This window comes from Pongo pygmaeus, chromosome 12 (genome assembly GCF_028885625.2).
Source record: "Pongo pygmaeus isolate AG05252 chromosome 12, NHGRI_mPonPyg2-v2.0_pri, whole genome shotgun sequence".
NCBI classification, from domain to species: Eukaryota; Metazoa; Chordata; class Mammalia; order Primates; family Hominidae; genus Pongo; species Pongo pygmaeus.
Genome location: NC_072385.2, coordinates 107,937,985 through 107,962,673, shown reverse-complemented (window position 1 = coordinate 107,962,673; position 24,689 = coordinate 107,937,985). Strand labels below are relative to the sequence as shown.

Genomic DNA, 24,689 nt, shown 5'->3' with positions numbered 1-24,689 from the left:
CTGAGATGCCTTGGAAAGAGCACAGGGCTGGGGGCATCAGAAGACCTGGGTTCCAGTCCTGGCTCTGCTGCCTATCACCCAGGGTCACGAGCTGATAAGACACTCACTCCACCTCCCCAGCCTTAGTTTTCATAACTGTTGAATGGAAATAATAGTACCCACCCCTTGGGGTTGTTGGGAGGATCGAGTGAGATTAAGATGTCAAAGTGTTATATAAAAATGAATTACTCTGATTATCAAGTAGCACAGGTAACATTAGGACTCAAGCAGTGGAAAGAGGCTGGGCTCTTCCATATATAAAGGGGCTAGGCTCTCCTCAATTCACCTGTGTGGCCCTGGGCAAGTCCAGGCCTCAGTTTTCCAAAGCTCCTGCCAACTCTAAGACTGTGATATTTTGTGGGCTATGCCTCTGGTGCAAGAATTCTGGTGTTGGCCGCCCTGATCTCTTGGCCGTTCTATCATCTGTGCCCCACACTGCCTTAGATCCAAGGATCTCACTGAGGGAAACCAGTCAGTTCCCAACAATGGAAACCTTCACCCCATCCCTCAGGCAGCCAAAGTGTGTTATTGCATTTTCCTCCCTTCTTAGGCTTTGTTGCCTCCCAGCTTTCAGGGAGGTGGGGGGTCTTCTTAGCAAAATCAATGGCAGATTGACCAGGTAAGCAAACACTGGATTCCCTCCCTCCTAGGGAGGGCTTCAATCTAACGGCCCTGCCTCTAATATCTTGCTTCTCTCAGGATGTCCCTAACCGTTCCAGGCCCCTGGTCCTTTCCTTGAGGAAACAGCTCAGCATAACTCTTGCTGGGCTCAAAGAAGTGAATTAAATATTAAATATGTAAGGCCAGAGCCCCTGCAGCAGCAGCACATTCCCAAAACAGACAATGGCATACAGCTCATCTGTCACTCTCCCAGTGGCTGTAGGCTGGGCCCCCTGCTCCCCAGCCCACATTCCTGAGAAGGAATAAGAAATGGCAATGTTTTGCTCTTCCCAGCAAGCTCATGGCTTCCTGTGTCCTTCCTTCAACCCCTAGTGTTGAAGGCTCCAGGGGCCTGGAAATGCTTGGAACATTGAGTTGTGGCATCCTCAGCAATGCAATTTAATAGGTCTATGACTGAACAGGGAGGGGCCTCTGTAGTTAGCCCCATTAGGGCCTGGAAGGTCCCGGGGGGGAGGAAACAGCTCAGGAAGGATGCTGAGGTCCTGACATCTCTCAGGGTTATGGGGAATTGGATATTAACTGTGATGAGGCCTCGGGGTGGGGGTCAGTTGGTTTGCTGCTCAGATTAATTAATATAGGCCAGAGAATTGTCAGATAGGTAGAGCCTCAGAGATCACCCAGGCCAACCCGTTATTTTACAGAAAGGTAAACTGAGGCCTGAGAAAAGAGAGAAGCAACTTACACAAGGCCACTCAATGAGCTGTAGAATAGCTAGGCCAGTCTCTTGGTCTCTGGTATAGAGTTTGGTGCTTTTTCCACCCTACCTCCTGCATAACCCCCAAATCTCTTTCCTAATGATAGCAAGCAATGGCTCCTGCACTGTAAGGCCCAGGGGACCATTTTCCCAGGGAGCAGAATCTGTTCATGGTCCAACTTTGCCCAGCTAAGAACTGAAACAGCATGAGGTCCATGGGTTCCAGCTCAGCTCTGCCACTTCATAGGATGGAACTTTGGTCATGTCACTTCTCCGAGCTTTAATTCCTCACCTCTGAAATGGGGATTTCAGAACTGTGACCCTGGATGGCCAAAGGATCAAATGAGATCATGTATGGATCATATACGTGGGGCATTTTGTAAACTGAAGCACTAACCAAATGATATTATTAAAACGACGTGAGGTTTGAAGATGCTGCAGAGGGAGGAAGCCTCAGGGGAGGAGGCTGTGAAGGAACAAGAACCCACATTCACAAGAGGCTGCTGGCCATCCCACAGACCTGACCGATCCTGAGGCCGCCGGCAGGAAATGACCACAGCAGGTCAGACCACCCCAAGCTCACTGGCTTGAGAGACCGCCTGTCCACTTTGCTTTGTATGTGTGTGCCTGTGCATGTGCCTGGCAGTCCGGTATCACAGCAATTTACCTGGCTGCTCTGGGGGCACATTTGGCAGAAGAGCAGTGTGCGGTGCTGAGGGAGAACCTCCACTTCAGGCCAGGTCACAGACTCTCAAAGGAGAGCCCCCCTGCCGGGATCCCCTGCGGGGACCCCGAGTGCCCAGCTCCTCTGGGGCCCTTACCTTGTACTTGGCCGCAAGCAGCTCTGTGGCCTGCTGTTCCCGCCGCAGGTCCTCCAGCATCTTCTCCTTCTCCTCCAGCAGCTTCTGCTTCTCCTCACTCACCAGGCTGCGGTCATCCTGGATGGCTGCCTTCTCCTCCTCCAGCCGCTCCTTCTGTTCCTGCAGGTAATTCTCCATGTTCTTCTCCAAGGCTGACTCCAGGATGGGCTGGGGCGGGCGGTGGTTGTTGTTGTTGTCATCCTCCTCTTCTGCCACCCAGGCCTCAATCACTGGGCTCTCAGGGTACCCAGGCGGGGCGGACACGGCCTTCTTCCCGCGGCTGCTCTTCCTCCGGGGCCGCTTCCCCAGCATCCCCCTCTTCTCCAGCTGGGCCTTCAGGCGGGCAATCTCCTCTTGGAATTCCCGCAGCAGTGTGTCCTTGGGGTCCTCGTTCACCCGGGGCTTGTTCTTGATGTTCTTGGCTCGGTTGGCAAAGCGCAGGGTGGAGAGGCTCTCATCATAGCTGTGAGAAGCTGGCCCCAGTGTGGCTACCATGATGGTCTTGGCATTCCCCCCCAGGGAGTCCTGGAGAAGCCGGGTCAGCTTGGAGTCCCGGTAGGGAATGTGGGTGCTCCTGTTGCCCGCCAGGGCAGCAATCACGTTGCCCAGGGCAGACAATGAGAGGTTGATTTTGGAGGCTTCCTTAGGCCTCTCTCCACCAGCACCGCCACCACTGCCTCCACCGCCACCACTGCCACCCGAGGATGGTGTGGATGCCCCTCCCGCTGTGTTGGGGCCTGCCTTGTTCTGCCTCTCACTGCCAGCCAGGTCCACTAGGTTGAGCTTGCCCACTCGGATGTGGTCCTGGCCATCAGAGCCACGTTCGCTGCACTCCACAGTGATGATGAAGATGGCGTGGGAGCGGGAGCTGACCTCGTTCATGTGGGTGCTGCCCACAGCCCGGGTCTGGTTCCCCAGGTTCATCACATGCTCAATCTCCTTGACATTCTTGGTGACGAAGGAGGAGAGGTCCTTGATGTAGACGCCAGTCTCGGGGTTCTCTTTCAGCTCTAGCCTCTTGCCCGGCTCCTTGGAGAGCAGGTCTCGAATCTCTTCCTGGTAGATCTCCAAATAGGAGGCCCGGACCAGGTACTGTTGGTTCTGGGAGCGGGAGATGTGGGTGAAGATGTGCTCAAAGGCATTCGGGATGACCCCGCGCAGCTCGGGCTCCACCCAGGTCCCCTGCATGGTATAGGTCTTGCCAGTGCCCGTCTGGCCATAGGCAAACACCGTGCCATTGAAACCCTGGAGCACGGAGTCTATCAGGGGCCTCACGGTTTCGTCATACAGGTCGGCCTGCTTGGAGCTGGCATCATACACGGCGTCAAAGGTGAAGGTCTTGGGCAGCTCCCCCGGGGCAGCGCGGGGGTTCCGCAGGGTCACCTGGCCCAGTTTCACGTCCATGGTCAGGATCTGCTCGTGACCAGCAGCCTCCTCCTTCCTGCTGAGGGGGCGGCACCGGGCCACCACCTTGAGGGCCTCGCTGGCCTTGGTCTTACTGGCCATCTTGCTGCTCTGACCTTCCTGCCCCCGAGCCCCTCCGCAGCCTGGGAGGTCCTGCTATCCTGCTCGCTAGGTCGGGATCAGCGGGGCCAGCCCAGCCCACAGGCGCCGCTCTTCAATCCGCATGCAGCCTCCTAGGGTGGGGACGCTGGGAGGTGGCCCCAACGCTGCTGCAGTCCGGGCCTCCACCGCTCTCCGGTCCTCTCTGCACCGGCTGGGAGGTGAATTAGGCAGAATCCCCCACTCGCCGCGGGAGCAGCGCCTGCCGAGCAGCCGTGCCCGGAGCCCGCCCCATGCTGGAGCAGAGGGAGCGCTGCCGTAAACAGCTTCGGCAACAATGAGATAAAGGAAGAGGAAAATGGGATGGGGGTGGGCGGCGAGCTGTCTTCTCCTCCTTCCTCTAGGGATCCATAGCGTGGGCTGCCGGTCGTGGGCGGCCGGGGGTCCCCGGCCTCCCGAGGGCAGAGTCTCACCTGGAGTCCTCCCCCCAAGCTGGGGGATCATTCATTGCAGCCAGCGCGGCTGCTGCTGCCTCTGCCTCCGCCTTCCCCGCCGCCGCCACTGGAGAATGAGAGAGAAAAACAGAAGGGGATGGGGCGGAGCAGCGGCGGCGAGAGTGATGTTGCCGCCGCGCTGCGGCCCCAGCTAAGCCTCCCGGCTGGGGTGGGGCAGGGGGCGGGGCCGCGGGGCGGGAGGCGCGAGCCCGGAGCGGCCCGGGTGCGGGGGACAGGGGCGCATCGCCGTCTCTGCACCCCCGCGGACCGCTCCGGGATGACAGGCTCCGGTGCCGACCCAGGTCCTGCTCCCACCAGTCGGGTGCAGCGCAGCCACCGCCCGCCGTCACCCCACCGAGCCCGAGCATGCCGGGAATTGTAGTCCTGCCTTTGTTAACCGGGTTCTGGCAGGTTGCTAATGCCTTTCCCGGTCCCCCAGTCCGGGATGCGCCTCCCTCATCGTCATGCCACCCCTTGAGTGACTGCTGAGCTTGCACCACCCATGCCTGGTCCCTCCGAGCCACCATCCTCGGACACCTCCCTGCTCCTGCCTTTCTGCCTGCAAATGGGTGCGCGTCACCCCTCCCCGTCAGGGTGTCGCCAGGCCTCCGGGAACCGAACTCTTAAATGTTCCTTGACTCTGTCCTTTCCTCCCCGTGTCCCGGTCTACTTCTGGCCTTCCTCTTCTCTCTGCTGGAGCCACCTTCCAACTGATTCTCTCGCACCTCATGTCCGCACATGCACCCGGGAGCCCCCTCGCTCCTCCTCCACCGCCTTCCTTGTGTGAAAGCCTCTCCATCTTCCGACTTCGCAGCCTCACCTCCACTACTCCTCTATAGAAAAATCTGTGTTCCAGACAGGATTTCTTCAGTTATCCAGCGCCTGCTGAGCCCCAGGCCCCATTCTAGGATCTGGGTCCTTCCTGTCCTCAAGGAGTGCACATTCCCGGAACCATGTTTTGTTTCTTTAACTGGCTTTGCTATGCAGCATCTTTGTGCTTTTGCCCAGAGGCCTTGTCACCCTTCGGCACTTAGTGCCCTGCCACTTGGGCAGTTCAAGCACCTCCTCCTCCACGAAGCCTTCCCTTAGCAATTTTTTTTTTCCTATGGTGAAAGAGGCACAGAATTTACCTAAGACAAAACCTGGATTGAAGTTCCAGTTCTGATGGCTATCCAACGGAGTAGCTTTGAGCAGTCACTCCCCTTGCTCCAGCCTTAGTTTCCTCATTTATTTTTTTAAAAATTCGAGGCAGGAAAGAAATAATTAACGACTGCTTCATGGAGTGGTTGGGAGGCTCAAATGAAATAATGAATCATGAAGTACTGTACCATGAGAAGTCCTGCCCTGGCTTGGATTGCCTGACAGCTCCTGCTTCCTTGAGTATCCTGGATAGACCATGTCTGTGCTTGGTGTTCCTCTATGGGAGTCTTAATCTTTTTTTTTTCCTGTAGGATACAAATCAAGTGTAATTCCACAAGGCCAAGGACCAAGCCAGAGTCCTATCCATGGTCCACTCTGCAGAGGGCAGTTGAGTCTGTGGACTGAGCCCAAGCTGTCCTTACTCTCCATATGAGATCCAGATTGAGAGGTGCTGTTATCTGAAACCTGGAGACCCTTCTTCACAGAGGCACCAGAAGAGTCTTTCCACAAAACATTTCCAAGCATGTTATCCTCTAGAGGACCCAATTGTTTAGTTTTCCAACTCAACAAAATTTACCTCCTTAACTCTTCCCCATCCCAGGACTTTAGTGTGAGCTGGACTAAAGGCTTGAGACTTAGCTGAGAGCTTGCCCGCTTCTGAAGTTCCCTGGCCTCCCTCCACCCTCTCCTTGATTAAGCTCCACTGCTTATGATTAACTTGGCTTTTGGACCAATGACGGGGTGGGGTTTTGGCTGTGTAGACTAACCCCTCTTGGCTCTCACAACATGATTTCTGGATGGAGCCTTTAGTTCTTCAACTATTTTCTGGTTGCATTCGCCTTTGGGTTTTGAATACCCTTTCTCTGCTTAGGACTAATATATCTGACACTACAGTGCTGGATAAAAGGGAGTCTCACCCTGTTCTCCCCACTTGATGTCACCACCTGGCAGGGGACTTACCCAGATCCTCTTGTGTGAGAGGGAGATTGGAATCGCATTGCTTACGAGATGTGTGATCCTAGGCCAGGCGTGGTGGCTCACGCCTAGAATCCCAGCACTTTGGGAGGCCGAGGCGGGTGGATCATGAGGTCAAGAGATTGAGACCATCTTGGCCAACATCATGAAATCTCATCTCTACTAAAAACACAAAAATTAGCTGGGCATGGTGGTGCACACCTGTAGTCCCAGCTACTCGAGAGGCTGAGACAGGAGAATAATTTGAACCCAGGAGGCAGAGATTGCAGTAAGGCGAGATGGTGCCACTGCACTCCAGCCTGGCGACAAAGTAAGACTCCGTCTCAAAAAAAAAAAAAAAAAGATACGTGATCCTGGGGAAAGTATTTAACTTCTCTGAACAGCTATTTTTTCAGTGGAATAAATGAGGATAAGAATGCTTACATTGGCCAGGTGTGGTGGCTCAAGCTGTAATCCCAGCTATTCAGGAGGCTGAGGTAGGAGGATCACTTAAGCCCGTAAGTTCAGGGCTGCAGTGAGCAATGATTGTACCACTGCACTCTAGCCTAGGTAACAGAGTGAGAACCTGTCTCTGAAAAAAAAAAAGAATGCTTACATTACACATCAGGATTAACTGAGAAAATGTATGCAAAAACTCCTACGACATAGGAGGCACTCCAGAAATAGCAGTTTTCTTTTCTCTTGTCCTTTGCATTCAAGGCTGTTCACTTCAGCGTCTCCATTTTCACCACTGTCTTCATTTTTCCTTCCTCTTACACACTCAAGTCTCCAGCCACTCTGATTAGCTTAAGTCCCCCAAACACACCCCACTTTTTCGTGTCTCCTTGTCTTTGTTCATGCTGCTCCTCTGCCCAAAATGTCCTAACTTTGTTTTTATTTCAATTAATTTATTTGAGAAGGGGTCTCATTCTGTCACTCAGGCTGGAGTGCAGTGGTATGATTATGGCTCACTGCAGCCTCAAACTCCTGAGCTCAAGCGATCCTCCTGCCTCAGCCTCCCGAATAGCTGGGACTGCAGGTGCATGCCACCACACCTGGATAATTAAAAACAATATTTTTTTAGGCCAGGTGCGGTGGCTCACACCTGTAATCCCAGCACTTTGGGAGGCTGAGGCAGGCAGATCACAAGGTCAGGAGTTCAAGGCCAGCCTGACCAACATAATGAAACCCTGTCTCTACTAAAAATACAAAAAATTAGCCGGGCGTGGTGGCGGGCCCCTGTATAATCCCAGCTACTTGGGAGGCTGACGCAGGAGAATCCCTTGAACCCAGGAGGTGGGAGTTGCAGTGAGCCGAGATCGCACCAGCCTGGGTGACAGTGCAAGACTCTGTCTCAAAAACAAAAACAAACAAACAAAAAACAATATTTTTTAAAATTAGCCAGGTCTCACTATGTTGCTGAGGCTGGTCTCAAATCCCTGCACTCAAGTGACTCTCACACCTTGGTCTCCCAAAGTGCTGGGACTACAGACATGAGCCACCGTACTCAGTCTTCCTAACTTTGTCTGTTTCTGTCTACATAGCCTCAGCTTCTATTCATTCCACTGCTCAATCTCACATGGCTGGCCCAGTGTGGTGGTTCACACTGTAATCCCAGAACTTCAGGAGGCGGAAGTGGAAAGAGCATTGGAGACCAGCCCCATCTCAATTAAAAAAACAAACTTATATGGTTTCTCCTCTCACTACGCAATAGAGACCTCTCTTACCAAGGACATCAGTGCGTTCCAGTGCCACCCTCTAGTGTCATTAGAGCTTATGGTTTCCATTATTGTCTATATAGTTTCTAGATTTGTATCTCCAGTCCAGACCTCTCTTCTGAGTTCTAAACCTCTATATCCGACTCTGTAACGGACAGAGCCACTTTGATGGCTCTCCAGGTACCTGAAATTCTACTTGTTCACACTGAACTCATTATTCTCCCCTCCAAAAATATTACCTAGCTCTGTAAATAGCACTTCCTTCACTCTCAGTGTATCCATTTGAATACATTGAATCCATTTGAATACGAAATTCTGCCAACTTCCTGCGTATTTCTCAGATTTATCCATTTATTTTCTACTTCCATAGCGGCTATCATGACCAAGCCATCGTATTCTCTGGCCTGACCTCCTACAGTAGCCTCCAATCCGGCCTCTCTGAATGGGGAGATTCAGAGTCTGCTCTTACCCCTATGTATTCATTCTTTAGAAGGCAATCTTTTTGACTGGGCGCGGTGGCTCACGCCTATAATCCCAGCACTCTGGGAGGCTGAGGTGGATGGATAACCTGAGGTCAGGAGTTCAAGACCAGCCTGGCTGATGTGGTGAAACCCCGTCTCCACTAAAAATACAAAAATTAACCTCGTCTGTATTAAAAATACAAAAATTAGTGCACGCCCGTAATCCCAGCTACTCAGGAGGCTGAGGCAGGAGAATCACTTGAACCCTGGAGGTGGAGGTTGCAATGAGCTGAGATTGTGCCATTGCACTCCAGACTGGGTGACAAAAGCAAAATTCCGTCTCAAAAAAACAAAACAAAACAAAAAAGTAATCTTTTAAAAACATCCATCTGGCCAGGCACAGTGGCTCATGCCTGTAATCCCAGCACTGTGGGAGGCCAAGGCAGGAAGATGGCTTGAGGCCAAGAGTTCAAGACCAACCTGGGCAACATATTAAGACCCTATCTCTAAAAAAAAAATTTGTTTTAAAAGCTAGATGTGGTGGTGCATGCCTGTAGTCCTAGCTACTTGGGAGGCAGAGGTGGGAGGACCCCTAGAGCCCAGGAATTCAGGGGTGCAGTGAACCATGATCACACCACTGCACTCCAGCCTGCGCGACAGAGCAACGCCCTGTCTCTAAAATAAATAAATAAATAAGTGTAAAAATCAGCCGGGCGCTATGGTTCATGCCTGTAATCCCAGCACTTTGGGAGGCCAAGGCAGGTGGATCACCTGAGGTCAGGAGTTCAAGACCAGCATGGCCAACATGGTGAAACCCCATCTCTACTAAAAATACAAAAAATCAGCCAGGTGTGGTGGCACAGGCCTGTGATCCCAGCATCTTGGGAGGCTGAGGCAGGAGAATTGCTTGAACCCAGGAGGCAGAGGTTGCAGTGAGCTGAGATCATACCACTGCACTCTAGCCTGGGAGACAAAGCGAAACTCTGTCTCAAAAAAAAAGTAAAAGTAAAAGTAAAAACACCTATCTGATCATGTCACCCCATGCTTAAAAAGCTTCCAGGCCGGGTGCGGTGGCTCACGCCTGTAATCCCAGCGCTTTGGAAGGCGGAGGCTGGCAGATCATGAGGTCAGGAGATCGAGATTATCCTGGCCAACATGGTGAAACCCCTTCTCTGCTAAAAACACAAAAATGAGCCAGGTGTGGTGGCGCGCGCCTGTAGTCTTGGGTAGTCTTGGCTACATGGGAGGCTGAGGCAGGAGAATCGCTTAAACCCGGGAGGCAGAGGTTGTAGTGGGCCAAGAGCGCGCCACTGCACTCCAGCCTGGGTGACAGAACAAGACTCCGTCAAAAAAAAAGAAAAAAAAAAAAAAAGCTTCCAATGCTTCTCATTGATTTTTTTTTTTTTTTTTTTTTTTTTTTTTTTTTGAGATGGAGTCTGTCTCTGTCACCAGGCTGGAGTACAGTGCCACGATCTTGGCTCCCTGTAACCTCTGCCTCCCGGGTTCAAGTGATTCTCCTGTCTCAGACTCCCGAGTAGCCAGGACTACAGGTGTGCACCACCAAGCTCAGCTAATTTTTGCATTTTTAGTAGAGATGAGGTTTCACCATGTTGGCCAGGATGGTCTCGATCTCCTGACCTGGTGATCTGGCCACTCTGGCTTCCCAAAGTGCTGGGATTACAGGCGTGAGCCACCATGCCCAGCCAGTTCTTACTGGTCTTAAAGTAAACTCCACATTATTAACGCAGTTGGCAAAGCCCTGCACAACATGGTACCTGTGCACATCTCCTGTCACATCACATGCCAGTCTCCATCTTGCCCCTCGTGCTCTAGTTACAATGACCTTCTTCAGCTCCCTTCCAGCTTCCTGTCACAGGGCCTTTACACATTGTGTCTCTCCTTCTAGAATATTTATCCTCACCATCTTTGCCTAGATACCTCCTCTTCAACCTTTGGATTTCAGCTTGAATGTCCCTCCGTAAGGATACTTTTCTTGATTTACCAACCTAGGTATGTCCCTCTGTAATAGGTTCTCATCCTTCCCTGTACTTTCCTTCATAGAAATTAGTACAAGTATAATTAAATCATAATTTGTCCACCTCCCCTGGTCTGTGAGGTCATAACATGTCTGCTTTATTCATTTTTGTGATCACAATGACTAGTGCAGCTTCCGGCACATAGTATGTGCTCAATAAATATTTTTTCAAATAAATAAAGTCCCATATGAGCATCACCTCTTCTGGTAAGACTTATTTGACTCCCCGACTCTACCAGAATTATTTTGCCTTTTGGCCAGGTGCGATGGCTCATGCCTGTAATCCCAGCACTTTGGGAGGTTGAGACCAGTGGATCACTTAAGTACTGAAGTTCAAGACCAGCCTGGGCAACATACTGAAACCCCCATCTTTTAAAAAAATTAATTAATTTGTAAAAAAGAAAAAAAAAATATTTCCTCTCTTCATGATGCTATAGCTGTCTGTTTAGCTAGACCCCTAGTACTCATCACAGTTTGACTTGTACTGCGGCTAACTGAGTCTGTCTCTCTCACCATAAAGTGTTGAAGACAAGAGCCATGGCTTTTGTCTTTGTGTCTCCTTTTCCCATACCTAACACAGTTCTGGCTGCAATTAAGGTAGTTAGTATTTGTCCGAGGGCGGTGGCTCATGCCTGTAACCTCAGCACTTTGGGAGGCCAGGCCAATGGATTGCTTGAGCTCGGGAGTTCGAGACCACCCTGGCCAACATGCCAAAACCTCACCTCAACGAAAAACACAAAAATTAGTCAGGTGTGGTGGCATGTGTCTGTAGTCCCAGCTACTCAGGAAGCTGAGGTGGGAGGACGGCTTGAGCCCAGGAGGCAGAGGTTGCAGTGAGCCAAGATTGCATCACTGCACTCCAGCCTGGGCAACAGAGTGAGACCCTATTTCAAAATAATAATAATAATATATATAGTTAATATAGTTATTATATAATATTGTTATATAGTTAATATGGTTAATATTGGCCATTAAGCAAATGAATGAATTTTTTTTTTTTTTTGAGACAGAGTTTTGCTCTTGTTGCCCAGGCTGGAGTGCAATGGCACGATCTCGGCTCACCATAACCTCCGCTTCCCAGGTTCAAGTGATTCTCCTGCCTCAGCCTCCCAAGTAGCTGGGATTACAGGGATGCGCCACCACATCCAGCTAATTTTTTGTGTGTATTTTTAGTAGAGACAGGGTTTCTCCATGTTGGTCAGGCTGGTCTCGAACTCCCGACCTTAGGTGATCCACCTGCCTCGGCCTCCCAAAGTGCTGGGATTACAGGCATCAGCCACTGCACCCAGCCATGAATGAATATTTAAGACCTTCAAGGCAAGAATAAATAAATAAATAAATAAATAAATAAATATTAAAAAGGCCGGGCATGGTGGCTCACGCCTGTAATCCCAACATTTTGGGAGACCGAGGTGGGCAGATAACAAGGTCAGGAGTTCGAGACCAGCCTGGCCAACATGGAGAAACCCTGTCTCTACTAAAAAATACAAAAATTAGCCGGGTGCCTGTAATCCCAGCTACTCGGGAGGCCGAGGCAGCAGAATCGCTTCAACTCGGGAGGCGGATGTTGCAGTGAGCCGAGATCGTGCCGTTGCACTCCAGCCTGGGCAGTAACAGCGAAACTCTGTCTCAAAGAAAAGAAAAAAAAAACCTTCAAGGCAAGAAAATGGAAAGGTGAGACAAAGAAATCACAGTAATAAACCCTTAGATTTGTAGTGTGATTAACAGTTAATAAAGTATTATCACATTTGTTACTCACTTGAACTTCACATAAATCCCAGGAAAGGAGAAAATATTAATATCCTCACATTATAAGGAGGACCCTAAGCTTCAGACTGATTAAGTGACTAAGAAAGGAAACGCAGCCAAGTGGCACAGTCTACAGACTCCAAACCTGCAGCCCTCCTAGTGTTTCCCCTGTGCCACGGGGTGAGCTTCCTGTGATGGTAAGGTACAGATCAGTTGCTTCCCAGTCCTGGTTTGAATGACAACTTCATTGAATACAGACCCGTCACTGGCTTGGTGGGAGGAAGAAGCTCCTTTGCTGCATTTCCTTTGATAATGAAAGTTCTTGGCAGGGCGCAGTGTCTCACGCCTGTATTTCCCTGCATTTTGGGAGGCCAAGGCAGGCAGATTGCTTGAAGTCAGGAGTTCAAGACCAGCCTGGCCAACATGGTGAAACCCTGTCTCTACCAAAAATACCTTAATTAGCCAGGTGTGGTGGTAGGTGCCTGTAGTCCCACCTACTGGGGAGGCTGAGGCAGGAGAATCGCTTGAACCTGGGAGGCAGAGGTTGCAGTGAGCCAAGATTGCGCCCCTGCACTCCAGCCTGGGCGATAGAGTGAGACTCCATCTCAAAAAAAAAAAAAAAAAAAAAAAGCTATTTTTCCGCAAGGGATTCCCGTTCCACCACCTTCTTCCAGTGTGGTCCCAGTGACAGCCACAGTAAGATTATACAAAGAAGACAGAGTTCACTCTTTGGTAATCCTGGGGTCTACAAATGTTCAAATACAAGTAATTCAGGTTTGGATTTACCCTACAAAAACCAAGTTCTTGCTGGGTTTAATGACTCACACCTGTAATCCTAGTACTTCGGGAGGCTGAGGCAAAAGGATCCCTTGAGCCTGGGAGTTTGAGACCAGCCTGGGCAACAGAGGGAGACCCTGTCTCTGAAAAAACAAAACAAAACACAGGCCAGGCGCGGTGGCTCACGCCTGTAATCCCACTACTTAGGGAGGCTGAGGTGGGCGGTAAATCACCTGAGGTCAGGAGTTCAAGACCACCCCAGCCAACATGGCGAAACCCCGTCTCTACCAAAAATACAAAAATTAGCCGGGTGTAGTGGCGCGAGCCTGTAATCCCAGCTACTCAGGAGGCTGAGGCAGGAGAATCACTTGAACCTGGGAGGTGGAGGTTGCAGTTAGCCGAGATCGCGCCACTGCACTCCAGCCTGGGCGACATCTCAAAAACAAAACCAAAAACAAACAAACCAAGTTTTGCCACCAGAGGGAGACATGACTATGTGACAGAATTACTGGATGAGCTCCAATTTCTGGGCTATCAATCATTATGCAATTACCTAACTATATGAGTTATTACCTAACTATAGGAGTCTACCAAATGTGTCCAAGCTTGATTTCTCATTGCGCCTCTTTCCCCTGCAGCTTCCTGTCTACAATCTCTGCTGTAATTTCTGGTGAACAGGATTTGTCAACCTAAATAAAGAAATCATAGAAAAATCTGAAAATTAAGACTCTGGATATTATAAAAAGAACAGTTCTTAGTTGTTCTCCTTTACTGAGAACCTAATGGGTGGGTCACAGATGTTTTATCTAATCTTCACATTCACTTACCTGGTAAGTGGCTGCACTGGAACTTGAGCCTAATTCCTCCCATTCGAAAGCCAGTGTTTTTCCTGCCACCCTGTCCTAAGCCGTGAGGCTCAGCCCTCAATCCACCCCTACCTGGTCTAACTGTACCTTCCTCTTTCGACACACCCTGCCTCCTCAGTAAAGACCTGCCTCCTCCAGACCTAGGGGCCTCTTCCTTTCCTTCCCTTCTGTGGTAATTTGTACGATGTGCAATTACCATCTGCTTTTTTTAATGGTGCTATCCATCCATCTATGAATATATTCTGTCTCCCCAACCTGATTTCTTCTAATTTGCTATAAGTAAGTTTCTTGTTCCAAAAGTAATTTAAGAACATTTTTAAAAGAGTTTTGGCCAAACTACATATAGAATTGTCTCAATTTTGTTTTAAGGCATCGTACATGTTGTTGACTCCTCTTCCTGTTACCTTAAATGCAATTCATCAATAAATCCCATCCCGGTTCTACTTAGAAAATCTGTTGATCCTGATTCCAAAACTCTCCACACTACCACCACGACTACCCTCTTAGTCCACGTCCCTTACATCTCTCACCAGGACGCTGCAGTAGTATTTTAACAGGAACCCCTGGTTCCACCCTTATCCTCCTACTCTCTCTCTGCGACAGAACAGCCAGAGTCTTCCTTCGGAACTACACATCAAATCATCCTACCGCCTCCTCTCCATCCTCCAATGACGTCTCATCCCTCTCAGAAAGGAATCCAGGCTGGGTTCACTGGCTCACGCCTGTAATCCCAGCACTTTGGAGGCTGAGGTGGGCGAATCACCTGAGGTCAGGAGTTCAAGACCAGCTTGGCCAACATGGCAAAACCCCGTCTCTATTACAAATACAAAAAATTAGCCGGGCATGGTAGTGCACGCCTGCAATCCCAGCTACTTGGGAGGCTGAGGCAGGAGAATCACTTGAACCCGGAAGATGGAGGTTACAGTGAGCCGAGATCATGCCACTGCACTCCAGCCTGGGCGACAGAGAGAGACTCCGTCTCAAAAAAAAAAAAAAAAAAAGAAAGAAAGAAAAGAATGAAATCCAAAGTCCTTGTTGGGGTACATACATTGTACTTGATCAAGCTCCTGGTCACTTCTCCTGTGTCATGTGTTCCTATTCCCCCCTTCCCTACTCTCATCCAACAACACTGGCCTCCTTGTTCCTCAGTCCTGCCAAGCACCTTCCAGCTTGAGGGCCTGCGCACTTGCTCTTTCGTCTGCCTGCCAGCTCTTTCTCCCAGCGTCTCATTCGGCTTCCCTCCTTCCTGTCATTCACTTGTATTTGCAAATGTCATCTCCTCAGAGAAGCTTTTTTGTCCGTGCTTCCTAAAATACTTCTTTGTCATTCCCTATATCCTTACTCCATTTTGTTTTTCTTCACAGCACTTACCACAATATGACATGCTAGATATTTCTTTATCTGTTTGTGTTTTCTTCTTCCCATTAATGTGCAATGAGATAATTTGTCCCAGTGCCTAGAAATATGCCTGGTTCAGGCCCGGCACAGTGGCTCATGCCTGTAATCCCAGCACTTTCGAAGGCTGAGGCAGGCAGATCATGAGGACAAGAGATCGAGACCATCCTGGCCAACATGGTGAAACCCCATCTCTACTAAAAATACAAAAATTAGCCAGGTGTGGTGGTGGGCGCCTGTAGTACCAGCTACTCGGGAGGCTGAGGCAGGAGAATCACTTGAACCCGGGAAGCGGAGGTTGCCGTGAGTCGAGTTGGCTCCTTTGCACTCCAGCCTGGGCGACAGAGTGAAACTCCGTCTCGGGGAAAAAAAAAAAAAAAAAAAAGATATACGCCTGGTTCATGATAAGCCCCCAGGAGATATTTGCTTAATGAATAAATGGTGAATTAAGCTATTAATAGTTTTCACAAGCATCTTTTTTTCTTTTCCTTTTTTTTTTTGAGACAGGGTCACACTCTGTCACCCAGACTAGAGTGCAGTGGTGCAACCACGTTTCACTGCAGCCTCGACCTCCTGGGCTCAGGTGATCCTCCCACCTCAGCCTCCCAAGTAGCTGGGACTACAGCACCATGGCACCCTGCTAATTTTTTTATTTTTTATTTTTTGTAGAGATGGGGTTTCACTATGTTGTTCAAGCTGGTCTCAAACTCTTGGACTCAAGCAATTCGCCATCTTTGGCCTCTAAAAGTGTTGGGATTACAGGTGTGAACCATCGTGCCCAGCCACAACCATCATTTTGAATGGCTGCTTAACTTAATGTAATTTTTTTTTTTTTTTTTGAGACAGAGTTTCGCTGTTGTTGTCCAGGCTGGAGTGCAATGGCGCGATCTCGGCTCACCACAACCTCTGCCTTCCGGGTTCAAAAGATTCTCCTGCCTCAGCCTCCCTATTAGCTGGGATTACGGGCATGCGCCACCACGCCCGGCTAATTTTGTATTTTTAGTAGAGATGGGCTTTCTCCATGTTGGTCAGGCTGGTCTCGAACTCCCGACCTCAGGTTATCCACCCGTCTTGGCCTCCCTAAGTGCTGAGATTGCAGGCTTGAGCCACCGCACCCAGCCTTAGTAACTTATTTTTTGTGTGTGTGAAATACTGGGTTGAATCACATGAATTCTCATTTTGTAGGTTAATAAGGACGGCATATTGACTTCAGGCCAGATCGCCGAATATCCGCTAAGTGACTCTTACAAGTCCTTCTAGATCCTGAAGTGGATTAGGTGCCACAGTTGCTGCTCATGTTGAATCCAGAACCACAGCCAGACATGGGACTGGAGGACGAGCGAAAGATGCTGACCGAGTCTGGAGATCCTAAGGAGGAAGAAGAAGAAGAGGGGGAATTGGCGTTTCTACATCAGGATCCCTTAACAACAGCGAGAGAGCAATGCCAGCAGTTGGAGAAATGTGTAAAGGCCCGGGAGCGGCTGGAGCTCTGTGATGAGCATGTATCCTCTCAATCACATGCAGAAGAGGATTGCACGGAGGAGCTTTTTGACTTTTTGCATGCAAGGGACCATTGCGTGCCCCACAAACTCTTTAACAACTTGAAATAAATGTGTGGACTTATTCACCCCAGCCTTCATCACCTGGGTATCAGGATATTTCCTTATGGTTTTGGATACGCCATTTGTTTCTTATTTCTGTAACTGTAAGTTCACATGAACCTCATGGATTTTGGCTTAGTCTGGTAGCTTCTATGTAATTCGCAGTGATTTCATCTTAATAAAGTTCTGTGATCTGCGATCTGCAAAAAAAAAAAAAAAAATGACTGCATATTGACAATTACACATAGTTTAATCGAATAAAACACATTCAGAAAGGTGCCTGGTCCATAAACACATGGCTTAAAAAATTATTATTATTTGAGATGGAGTTTCACTTTTGTTGCCCAGGCTGGAATGCAATGGCCCAATCTCAGCTCATTGCAACCTCCGCCTCCCTAGTTCAAGCGATTCTCCTGCCTCAGCCTCCCAAGTGGCTGGGATTACAGGTGTGCGCCACCAGGCTCAGCCAATTTTGTATTTTTAGTGGAAACGGGGTTTCACCATGTTGGTCAGTCTGGTATCGAACTCCTGACCTCGTGATCCTCCCACCTCGGCCTCCCAAAGTGCTGGGATTACAAGTGTGAGCCACCATGCCTGGCTCAGAATTATTATAAGACAATATCCATGTGCCCACTATCCAGGCCAAAAATAGGATATTGCCACCATCCTAGAAGCCCCCTGCAGGATTTTCTGCTGTCAGGAATTCCCCCTTACTCGTTAAAGGTAACCACTATCCTAACTTTTCTGGTAATTCTTACCTTTTCACTGTTCTTTTATCACCTAAAGATTATGGTTTTGGTTTGCCTGCTTTTGAACTTTATATAAATTTAATATAGTGTGTATTCTTTTGTACCCGGCTTTTTTCTTTTTATTTTTCCTTATTTATTTATTTTTTATTTTTAGTAGAGATGGGGTTTTACCATGTTGGCCAGGCTGATCTCGAACTCCTAGCCTCAAGTGATCCACCCACCTTGGCCTCCCAAAGTGCTGGGATTACAGGTGTGAGCCACAGCGCCTAGCCATGTACCTAACTTTTTTATTTTCTTTCTCTTTTTTTTTCTTTTTATTTGAGAGATTTATCTGTGTTTGTTTTATCTATCTATAGTCCATTCATTATTACTATATAATATCCTATTTTATGAATATACTACCCATGATCGGCTCCTAATGGACATTTGGGTTGTTTCCACTTCGGGGTTATTACAAATTATGCTGCCACGAATATTCTTGTCCATGTCCCCCGTGTAAGTTGAACACATTTCTGTTTGGTATTAGCTTAGTTGGTTCTGGTTGCTGTAACAAAATACCATAGTCTGGGCAACTTATAAACAGCAAACATTTATTGCTCACAGTTCTGGAGGCTGGGAAGTCCAAAATCAAGGCACCAGCAGGTTTGGTGACTGGCGAGGTCCTGCTTCTTTCATAGATGGCACCTTCTTACTGTGTCATTATATGCTAGAACAAGCAAAGAAGCTCCTTCAGCCTCTTTTATTATAAGGGTGCTAATCCCATTCACGAGGGCTATAACTTCATGACCTAATCACCTTCCAAAGGCCCTACCTCTTAATACTGTCACCTTGGGGGTTGGGATTTCAACATACGAATTTTAGGGGGGCACAAACATTCAGACAAGTACATACCTAGGAATGGAATAGCTGGGTCACAGAGAACACATTATTTTCAACCTCAGATGACAATGTCAAACTGTTTTCCGAAGTGGGCATAAAAATTTGCACTCCCAGCAGTGCAAGAGGTCCAGTTGCTTCACATCAGCACCAATACTTAGTAATGTCAGTCTTAGTTTTAGATATTTGTGCTTTTAATTTAGGTTTCCCTGATAACAAATAAAGTTGAACACTCTTTCATATGCTTTTTGGCATTTCCATATTTTCTGTGAATTTCCTGTTCAAGTCATTGCTCATTTTTTGACTGAGTTGCCTGCCTTTCTTACTGCTTATTTTGGATTTCAGCCTTCTGTTGCTTATATGCATTCCAACCATCATCTCTGTGGCTTGACTTTTCATTCTGTCCATAGTGCCCTTTTATAGCCAGGATTTCTTAATTTTAATGTAGAAACATTTATCAATCTTTTATTTGGCTTGGCACTTTTTGGATCTTGCTTAAAAACTCTTCCTGTACCCCAAGGTCACAAAGATATTCTTGTATATTGTTTTCTTTTTTCTTTTCTTTTCCTTTCTTTCTTTTCTCTCTGTTTTTTTTTTTTTTTTTTTTTGAGACAGAGTCTCACTCTGTCACCCAGCCTGGAGTGCAGTGGCACATTCTTGGCTCACTGCAACCTCCACCTCCTGGGTTCAAGTGATTCTCCTGCCTCAGCCTCCCCAAGTAGCTGGGACTACAGGTGTGTGCCACCATGTCTGGCTAATGTCTGTATTTTTAGTAGAGATGGGGTTTTGTCACGTTGGCCAGGCTAGTCTTGAACTCCTGACCTCAGGTGATCCGCCTGCCTCAGCCTCCCAAAGTGCTGCGATTACAGGCATGAGCCACCGCGCCCAGCCAAACTTTGCTCTTTCTTAAATCTCAGAGTGGGACTGCCAGTGCCAGCCTGGCATTCCCTCTTGAAATCATCACCTATTTCAGAGGAGGCTGCTACAGTGGGAAGTCAGGACAACCAGGTTGGGGCCAAACTCTGGTCTCCCAGGCATTTCACCTTGGTAGGAAAAGTGCCTGAATCTGTCCTCCTCATTTGGCTTATGTGCAGAACAAGGCACAAAGCCCTGCGTCTCCCAGCTGCCTGTCCAATGCCCTTTTCCCTGACTCACCGTCAATCAGCAGTCAGACCAAGGTCCAGGCTCTTGCCTCCTGGAATGTTGCAAGGGCGGTTTCCCGGTGTGATTCACAAACAGCAAGAATGTTTCAGGCTGACTTGGAGACCACTTGGGGGTGGTATCCTCAGCCAGGAAGCTTCCTCAGGGCATCTGAGTCCCAGAGATCTCTGTTTCTTTTTTCTTTCTCTTTTCTTTCCTTCTTTTCTTTCTTTCTTTCTTTCTTTTTCTTTCTTTCTTTCTTTCTCTCTCTCTTTCTTTGCCTTGCTTTTCTTTCTTTGCCTTGCCTTTCTTTCTCTTTCTTTGCCTTGCTTTTCTTTCTCTTTCTTTCTCTCTCTTTCTTTCTTTCCTCTTTCCCCCTCCCTCCCTCCCTCCCTTCCTTCCCTCCCTCCCTCCTTCCTTCCTTCCTTTCTTCCTTCCTTCCTTCCCTCCCTTATTTTTCTTCCTTCCTTTCTCTCTCTCTTTTTTTTTTTTTTGAGACAGAGTCTCACTCTGTAGCCCAGGCTAGAGTGCAGTGACATGATCTTGGCTCACTGCAAGCTCTGCCTTCCGGCTCACTGCAAGCTTACACCATTCTCCTGCCTCAGTAGCCGGGACTACAGGCGCTCGCCACCATGCCCGGCTAATTTTTTGTGTTTTTAGTAGAGACAGGGTTTCACCATGTTAGCCAGGATGGTCTCGATCTCCTGACCTCGTGATCTGCCCACCTCAGCCTCCCAAAGTGCTGGGATTACAGGCGTGAGCCACTGCGCCCAGCCTCTTTTTTTTTTTTTTTTTTTTTTTTTTTTGAGACGGAGTCTCACTCTGTCACCCAGGCTGGAGTGCAGTTGCGTGTTCTCAGCCCCCTGCAACCTCCACCTCCTGGGTTCAAGCGATTCTCTGGCCTCAGCCCATGTAGCTGGGACTACAGACACATGCCACCATGCCTGGCTAATTTTTGTATTTTTAGTAGAAACAGGGTTTTGCCATGTTGGCCAGGCTGGTCTCAAACTCCTGACCTCAGAAGATCCACCTGCCTCGGCCTCTGAAAGTGCTAGGATTACAGGCGTGAGCCACTGCGCCCGGCCTCTTTCTTTTTCTTTCTGTCTCTCTTTTTTTTTTCCTCTCGCTGTCTTTCTTTTTCTCTCTCTCTTTCTCTCTTTCCTTTCTTTTTTCTTTCTTTTCTTTCTCTCTTCCTTCCTTCCTTCCTTTCTTCCTTCCTTCCTTCCCTCTTTCCTTTTTTCTTCTATCTCTCTTTCTTTCTTTCTCTCTCTTTCTTTCTTTCTCTTTCTTTCTCTCTCTCTCTCTTTCTTTCTTTCTTTCTTTTTCTGAGATGGAGTTTTGCTCTCATTGCCCAGGCTAGAGTACAGTGGTGCGATCTCGGCTTACCGCAACGTCTGCCTCCCGTGATTCTCCTGCCTCAGCCTCCCGAGTTGGGATTACAGGCATGTGCCACAACACCCGGCTAATTTTGTATTTTTAATAGAAACAGGGTTTCTCCATGTTGGTCAGGCTGTTCTCAAACTCCCGACCTCAGGTGATCCTCCCGCCTCTGCCTCCCCAAAGTGCTGGGATTACAGGCGTGAGCCATCACGCCCAGCCCTCTCTTTCTTTTTCTTTCCTTCTTTTTTGACTTTGGACGATCTTGTCACCCAGGCTGGAATGCAGTGATGCAATCACAGCTCTCTGCAATCACAAGCTCCTGGGCTCAAGTGATCCTCCTGCCTCCACCTCCCAAAGTGCCGGGATTACAGGCGTGAGCCCCATGCCCAGCCAGCCCCAATCTCTGCATTTCTGAGAGCTCATAGTATCTTTCATCCAGGGCCCTCGTACCACCTTCTTTGCTGTTATCTTCATGTGTGGTATTGTTTCTCCAACTGTGAGCAACTCCAGGTCAGGGAACACCCATGGAATTCCTTGCCTAGCCTTAACCTTGGATACCAATAACCCTCAGTAGCTATGAGATTGAGCCATCAATTTTATGGAGTACTTAGGCATTCTGCAGCCTGTATGGTTAGAATCACACTTGGAGGAAGGCTTCCAAGATGGTCCAAAATGAACACCTGTGACCTGGCTGTTTGCTGACCACTATCACAAGGAGTGATGAAGGAGCCTGGCAAACTCATGAGCCTGGGTTGAGTCGATTTTTAAAACCCAAACCTGGGCCAGGTGTGGTGGCTCACACCTGTAATCTCAGCACTTTGGGAGGCCAAGGCAGGTGGATCACTTGAGGTCAAGAGTTCCAGACCAGCCTGGTCAACATGGCGAAACCCCATCTCTACTAAAAATACAAAAATTAGCTGGGCGTGGTGGTGCACACCTGTAATCCCAGCTACTCAGGGGGCTGAGCAATGAGAATCGCTTGAACCTGGGAGGTGGAGGTTATAGTGAACTAGGATTATGCCACTGCACTCCAATCTGGACAACAGAGTGAGACTCTGTCTCAACAAACAAACAAACAAACAACCCAAGCCTGTCTCACTGGCAAAGGCTCAAGTGTCCTCTGAATTAGCTGCACCCAAAGACCATGCTCACTGCTATGCAGAAGTGAATCCACCTAAAGGAGATCCTGTCTGTGGGCTCTGAAGGTCTAGAATCTAAACAGAACAACAGCTGGTCAACGCTGGGAGCAGAGCAGCCCCAAGAGCTGGGAGCAGGTCCCCAGTGGGAGTCAGGAAACCCGAGCTCAGGCCTGGCTCAGCCGCAATATGCCGCGTGATGCTGGACCTCTAACGCTGGGACTTGTGGTGACTTCACCCCTCTGAGCCTGTGCCCTTATATGCCCAGCAAGGGGCAGCCCTGCCCAGCCACCCACACAGCAATGGTGTCAGGAGCAAATGACACAATACAAATAAAAGTACTTTGAAAAGCTTAAAGTGCAATAATGACATGAAGGGTTATTAGAAAGAGAAGCTCTGTGAGATGAAAGGGGCAGGTCTCTAACACTTGTCAAGGGAATTTACTCAGTAGTAGGAACAATGCCTTATTTGTTCGGTATTTGATAATTTACAAAGGGTTTCTAGATTCTTTATCTCCCCTGAGCCTCATAATAACCCAGTAAGGTAGGCAGGGCCGGATTGTTCTCTTTGACCACTGAACAAGGGAGGAAAATGAGGCTTAGAGAGGAGACATGATCCTCCCGAGGTCACAGAGCTGGGACTGAACGCCCCTCCCTTTTTTTTTTTTTTTTTTGAGTCTCACTCTTGTCACCCAGGCTGGAGTGCAGAGGTGCGATCTCTGCTCACTGCCACCTCCCCCTCCCAGGTTCAAATGATCCTCCCACCTCAGCCTCCCGAGTAACTGGGATTACAGGCACGCACCACCACGTCTGGCTAATTTTTGTATTTTTAGTAGAGACAGGGTTTCACCATGTTGGCCAGGCTGGTCTCCAACTCCTAAGCTCAAGTGATCTGCCCGCCTCGGCCTCCCCACATGCTGGGATTACAGGCGAGAGCCACCACTCCCAGCCCCCCACCCCCTTTTTGTAGTTCCCCCATGCTCCTTATGATGGGCCATTATGGTGTTACCTCTGTTTCAGCTGCTGCAACCCCATGGGGCAATTTCCCACAAGACCTGTGTGAACATATCCTACTAGGCCCTGGAACCCCAGTAAGGCCGGACCGGCAGGGAGGGAGGGGGAGAGGGGCTGATCTAAGGAGCAACAGGAAATTATCAAAAGGTTTTAAGCAGAGAAATGATATGATCAGGGTTATGTTTTTAGAAAACTGCTCTCCTCCACCTCCTTCTTCCTTTCCCACTCTTTCTTCTCTTCTCCTTTTCCCCTATTCTTTCTCCTTTTCCTCTTTATTGTTCACTTATGTTATATAATTCCCTAGGAAAGAAAGAAAGCAAGACTCTGGGACCTTCTATTGCCAGAACCCGTGGGCGTTCAGCCAGCTGGAGCCCTGACTGGTTGGCTCCTTACACTGTAGGAGGCCAGTGTTTTGCCCAGAATCCGGGGCCCTGCTCAGAGACTCCCCTCTCCAGGGGTAGTCCTGGGAGTGGCATGCTCCAGGATCAAAGCCAAGGACTCAGAAAAGGAGGATGAGGTGACAGGCATGTTCCTGGGGCTGCTTGCCCCTGGAAAGGCTGGCAGCAGGCCCCTGGGGGCCTCTCTCACCCTTTAGGAAGGGACTTGCCTCAAGAACTGCCTGAAGTGGCCCAGAACCTGAGACCCTGGCAGGGTGCACTTCTCCACTGGGTGCTTGCCATTCAGAGTTATGCACTCCCTGGGCCACTAGCAAATAAGCACGTCCTGGGGTGCCCCTTCTGGGCTGTCTGCCCCCTTTCCTCCCCAGTTTCCTTTGGCTCCCAGCCCAACTTCCTTCCCATTTGTCTGTGTCCCACACAGATCGCATGCCTGACAGCTGGGCCCCAAGTCAGAGGCTTTGGGGAGGATGTTAACAGAAAAAGTGAACATATATGCTTGCATGCGTGTGCATGTGTGTGGCACCTTGGGTACACAAAGGAGAAGTAGATGCTGCCTTTACAGAGAATCTTTAACTCATCAAACTTGTTCAATATTGTATCCTCAGTATTGGGGATACAATAAGTAGTCGGGACCTAACAAATATTTGTTGATGTAAATGAACGAATGAACAATGAATGAATGAAATAAGATTAGAACTGAAGAGTATCTGTTGCCTGGCTATAGCAACAAGAGAATCCTTGGAGATACTGCTAACCCGTTTCTAAGGTGTGTCGGCAGGGTGGGCCTGGTGTTGACGATGGAGGAGTGTATAGGAGGTGAGCTAGAGGGCACTGGCGGCTTTTAAGGAGTTTGGGGTGAGGAAAAGGAGTCTGGAGGGGCCAGGGCAGCGGAGAGGATGGCACAGCCTGTTTGAGCCTGAAAAGAGGAACCCCAAAGAGAATGCCATTGGCCAGTAAGGCCTTCTGTCATCCTCATCCGGCATTGCTCATTCTCTGAACTTGACTTTGTTGTTTCCCCTTCCCAAATGAA

At 49.0% G+C, this 24,689-nt stretch overlaps 2 protein-coding genes across 3 annotated transcripts in view; one reads left to right on the top strand and one right to left on the bottom strand.

The window, feature by feature from the left end:
- The window catches only part of KIF3C (kinesin family member 3C), a 52,959-nt gene extending 48,357 nt beyond the window's left edge, over nucleotides 1-4,602 (bottom strand). Inside the window, exon 1 of one of the 2 annotated variants that reach the window (XM_054475781.2) lies at nucleotides 2,236-4,602. In XM_054475781.2, coding sequence (XP_054331756.1) covers nucleotides 2,236-3,780 — 1,545 coding nt within the window. In that variant the 5' untranslated portion in view covers nucleotides 3,781-4,602. The remainder of the gene's footprint in view (nucleotides 1-2,235) is intronic. The other variant, XM_054475782.2, reaches the window with a different exon arrangement.
- A 12,086-nt stretch (nucleotides 4,603-16,688) lies between these two features.
- On the top strand, nucleotides 16,689-16,983 carry LOC129030789 (cytochrome b-c1 complex subunit 6, mitochondrial-like). The gene has a single exon (XM_054476478.2). The coding sequence runs from the start codon at nucleotides 16,689-16,691 to the stop codon at nucleotides 16,974-16,976; it is 288 nt and encodes a 95-aa protein (XP_054332453.1). The 3' UTR covers nucleotides 16,977-16,983.
- Nucleotides 16,984-24,689: the final 7,706 nt, after the last annotated feature.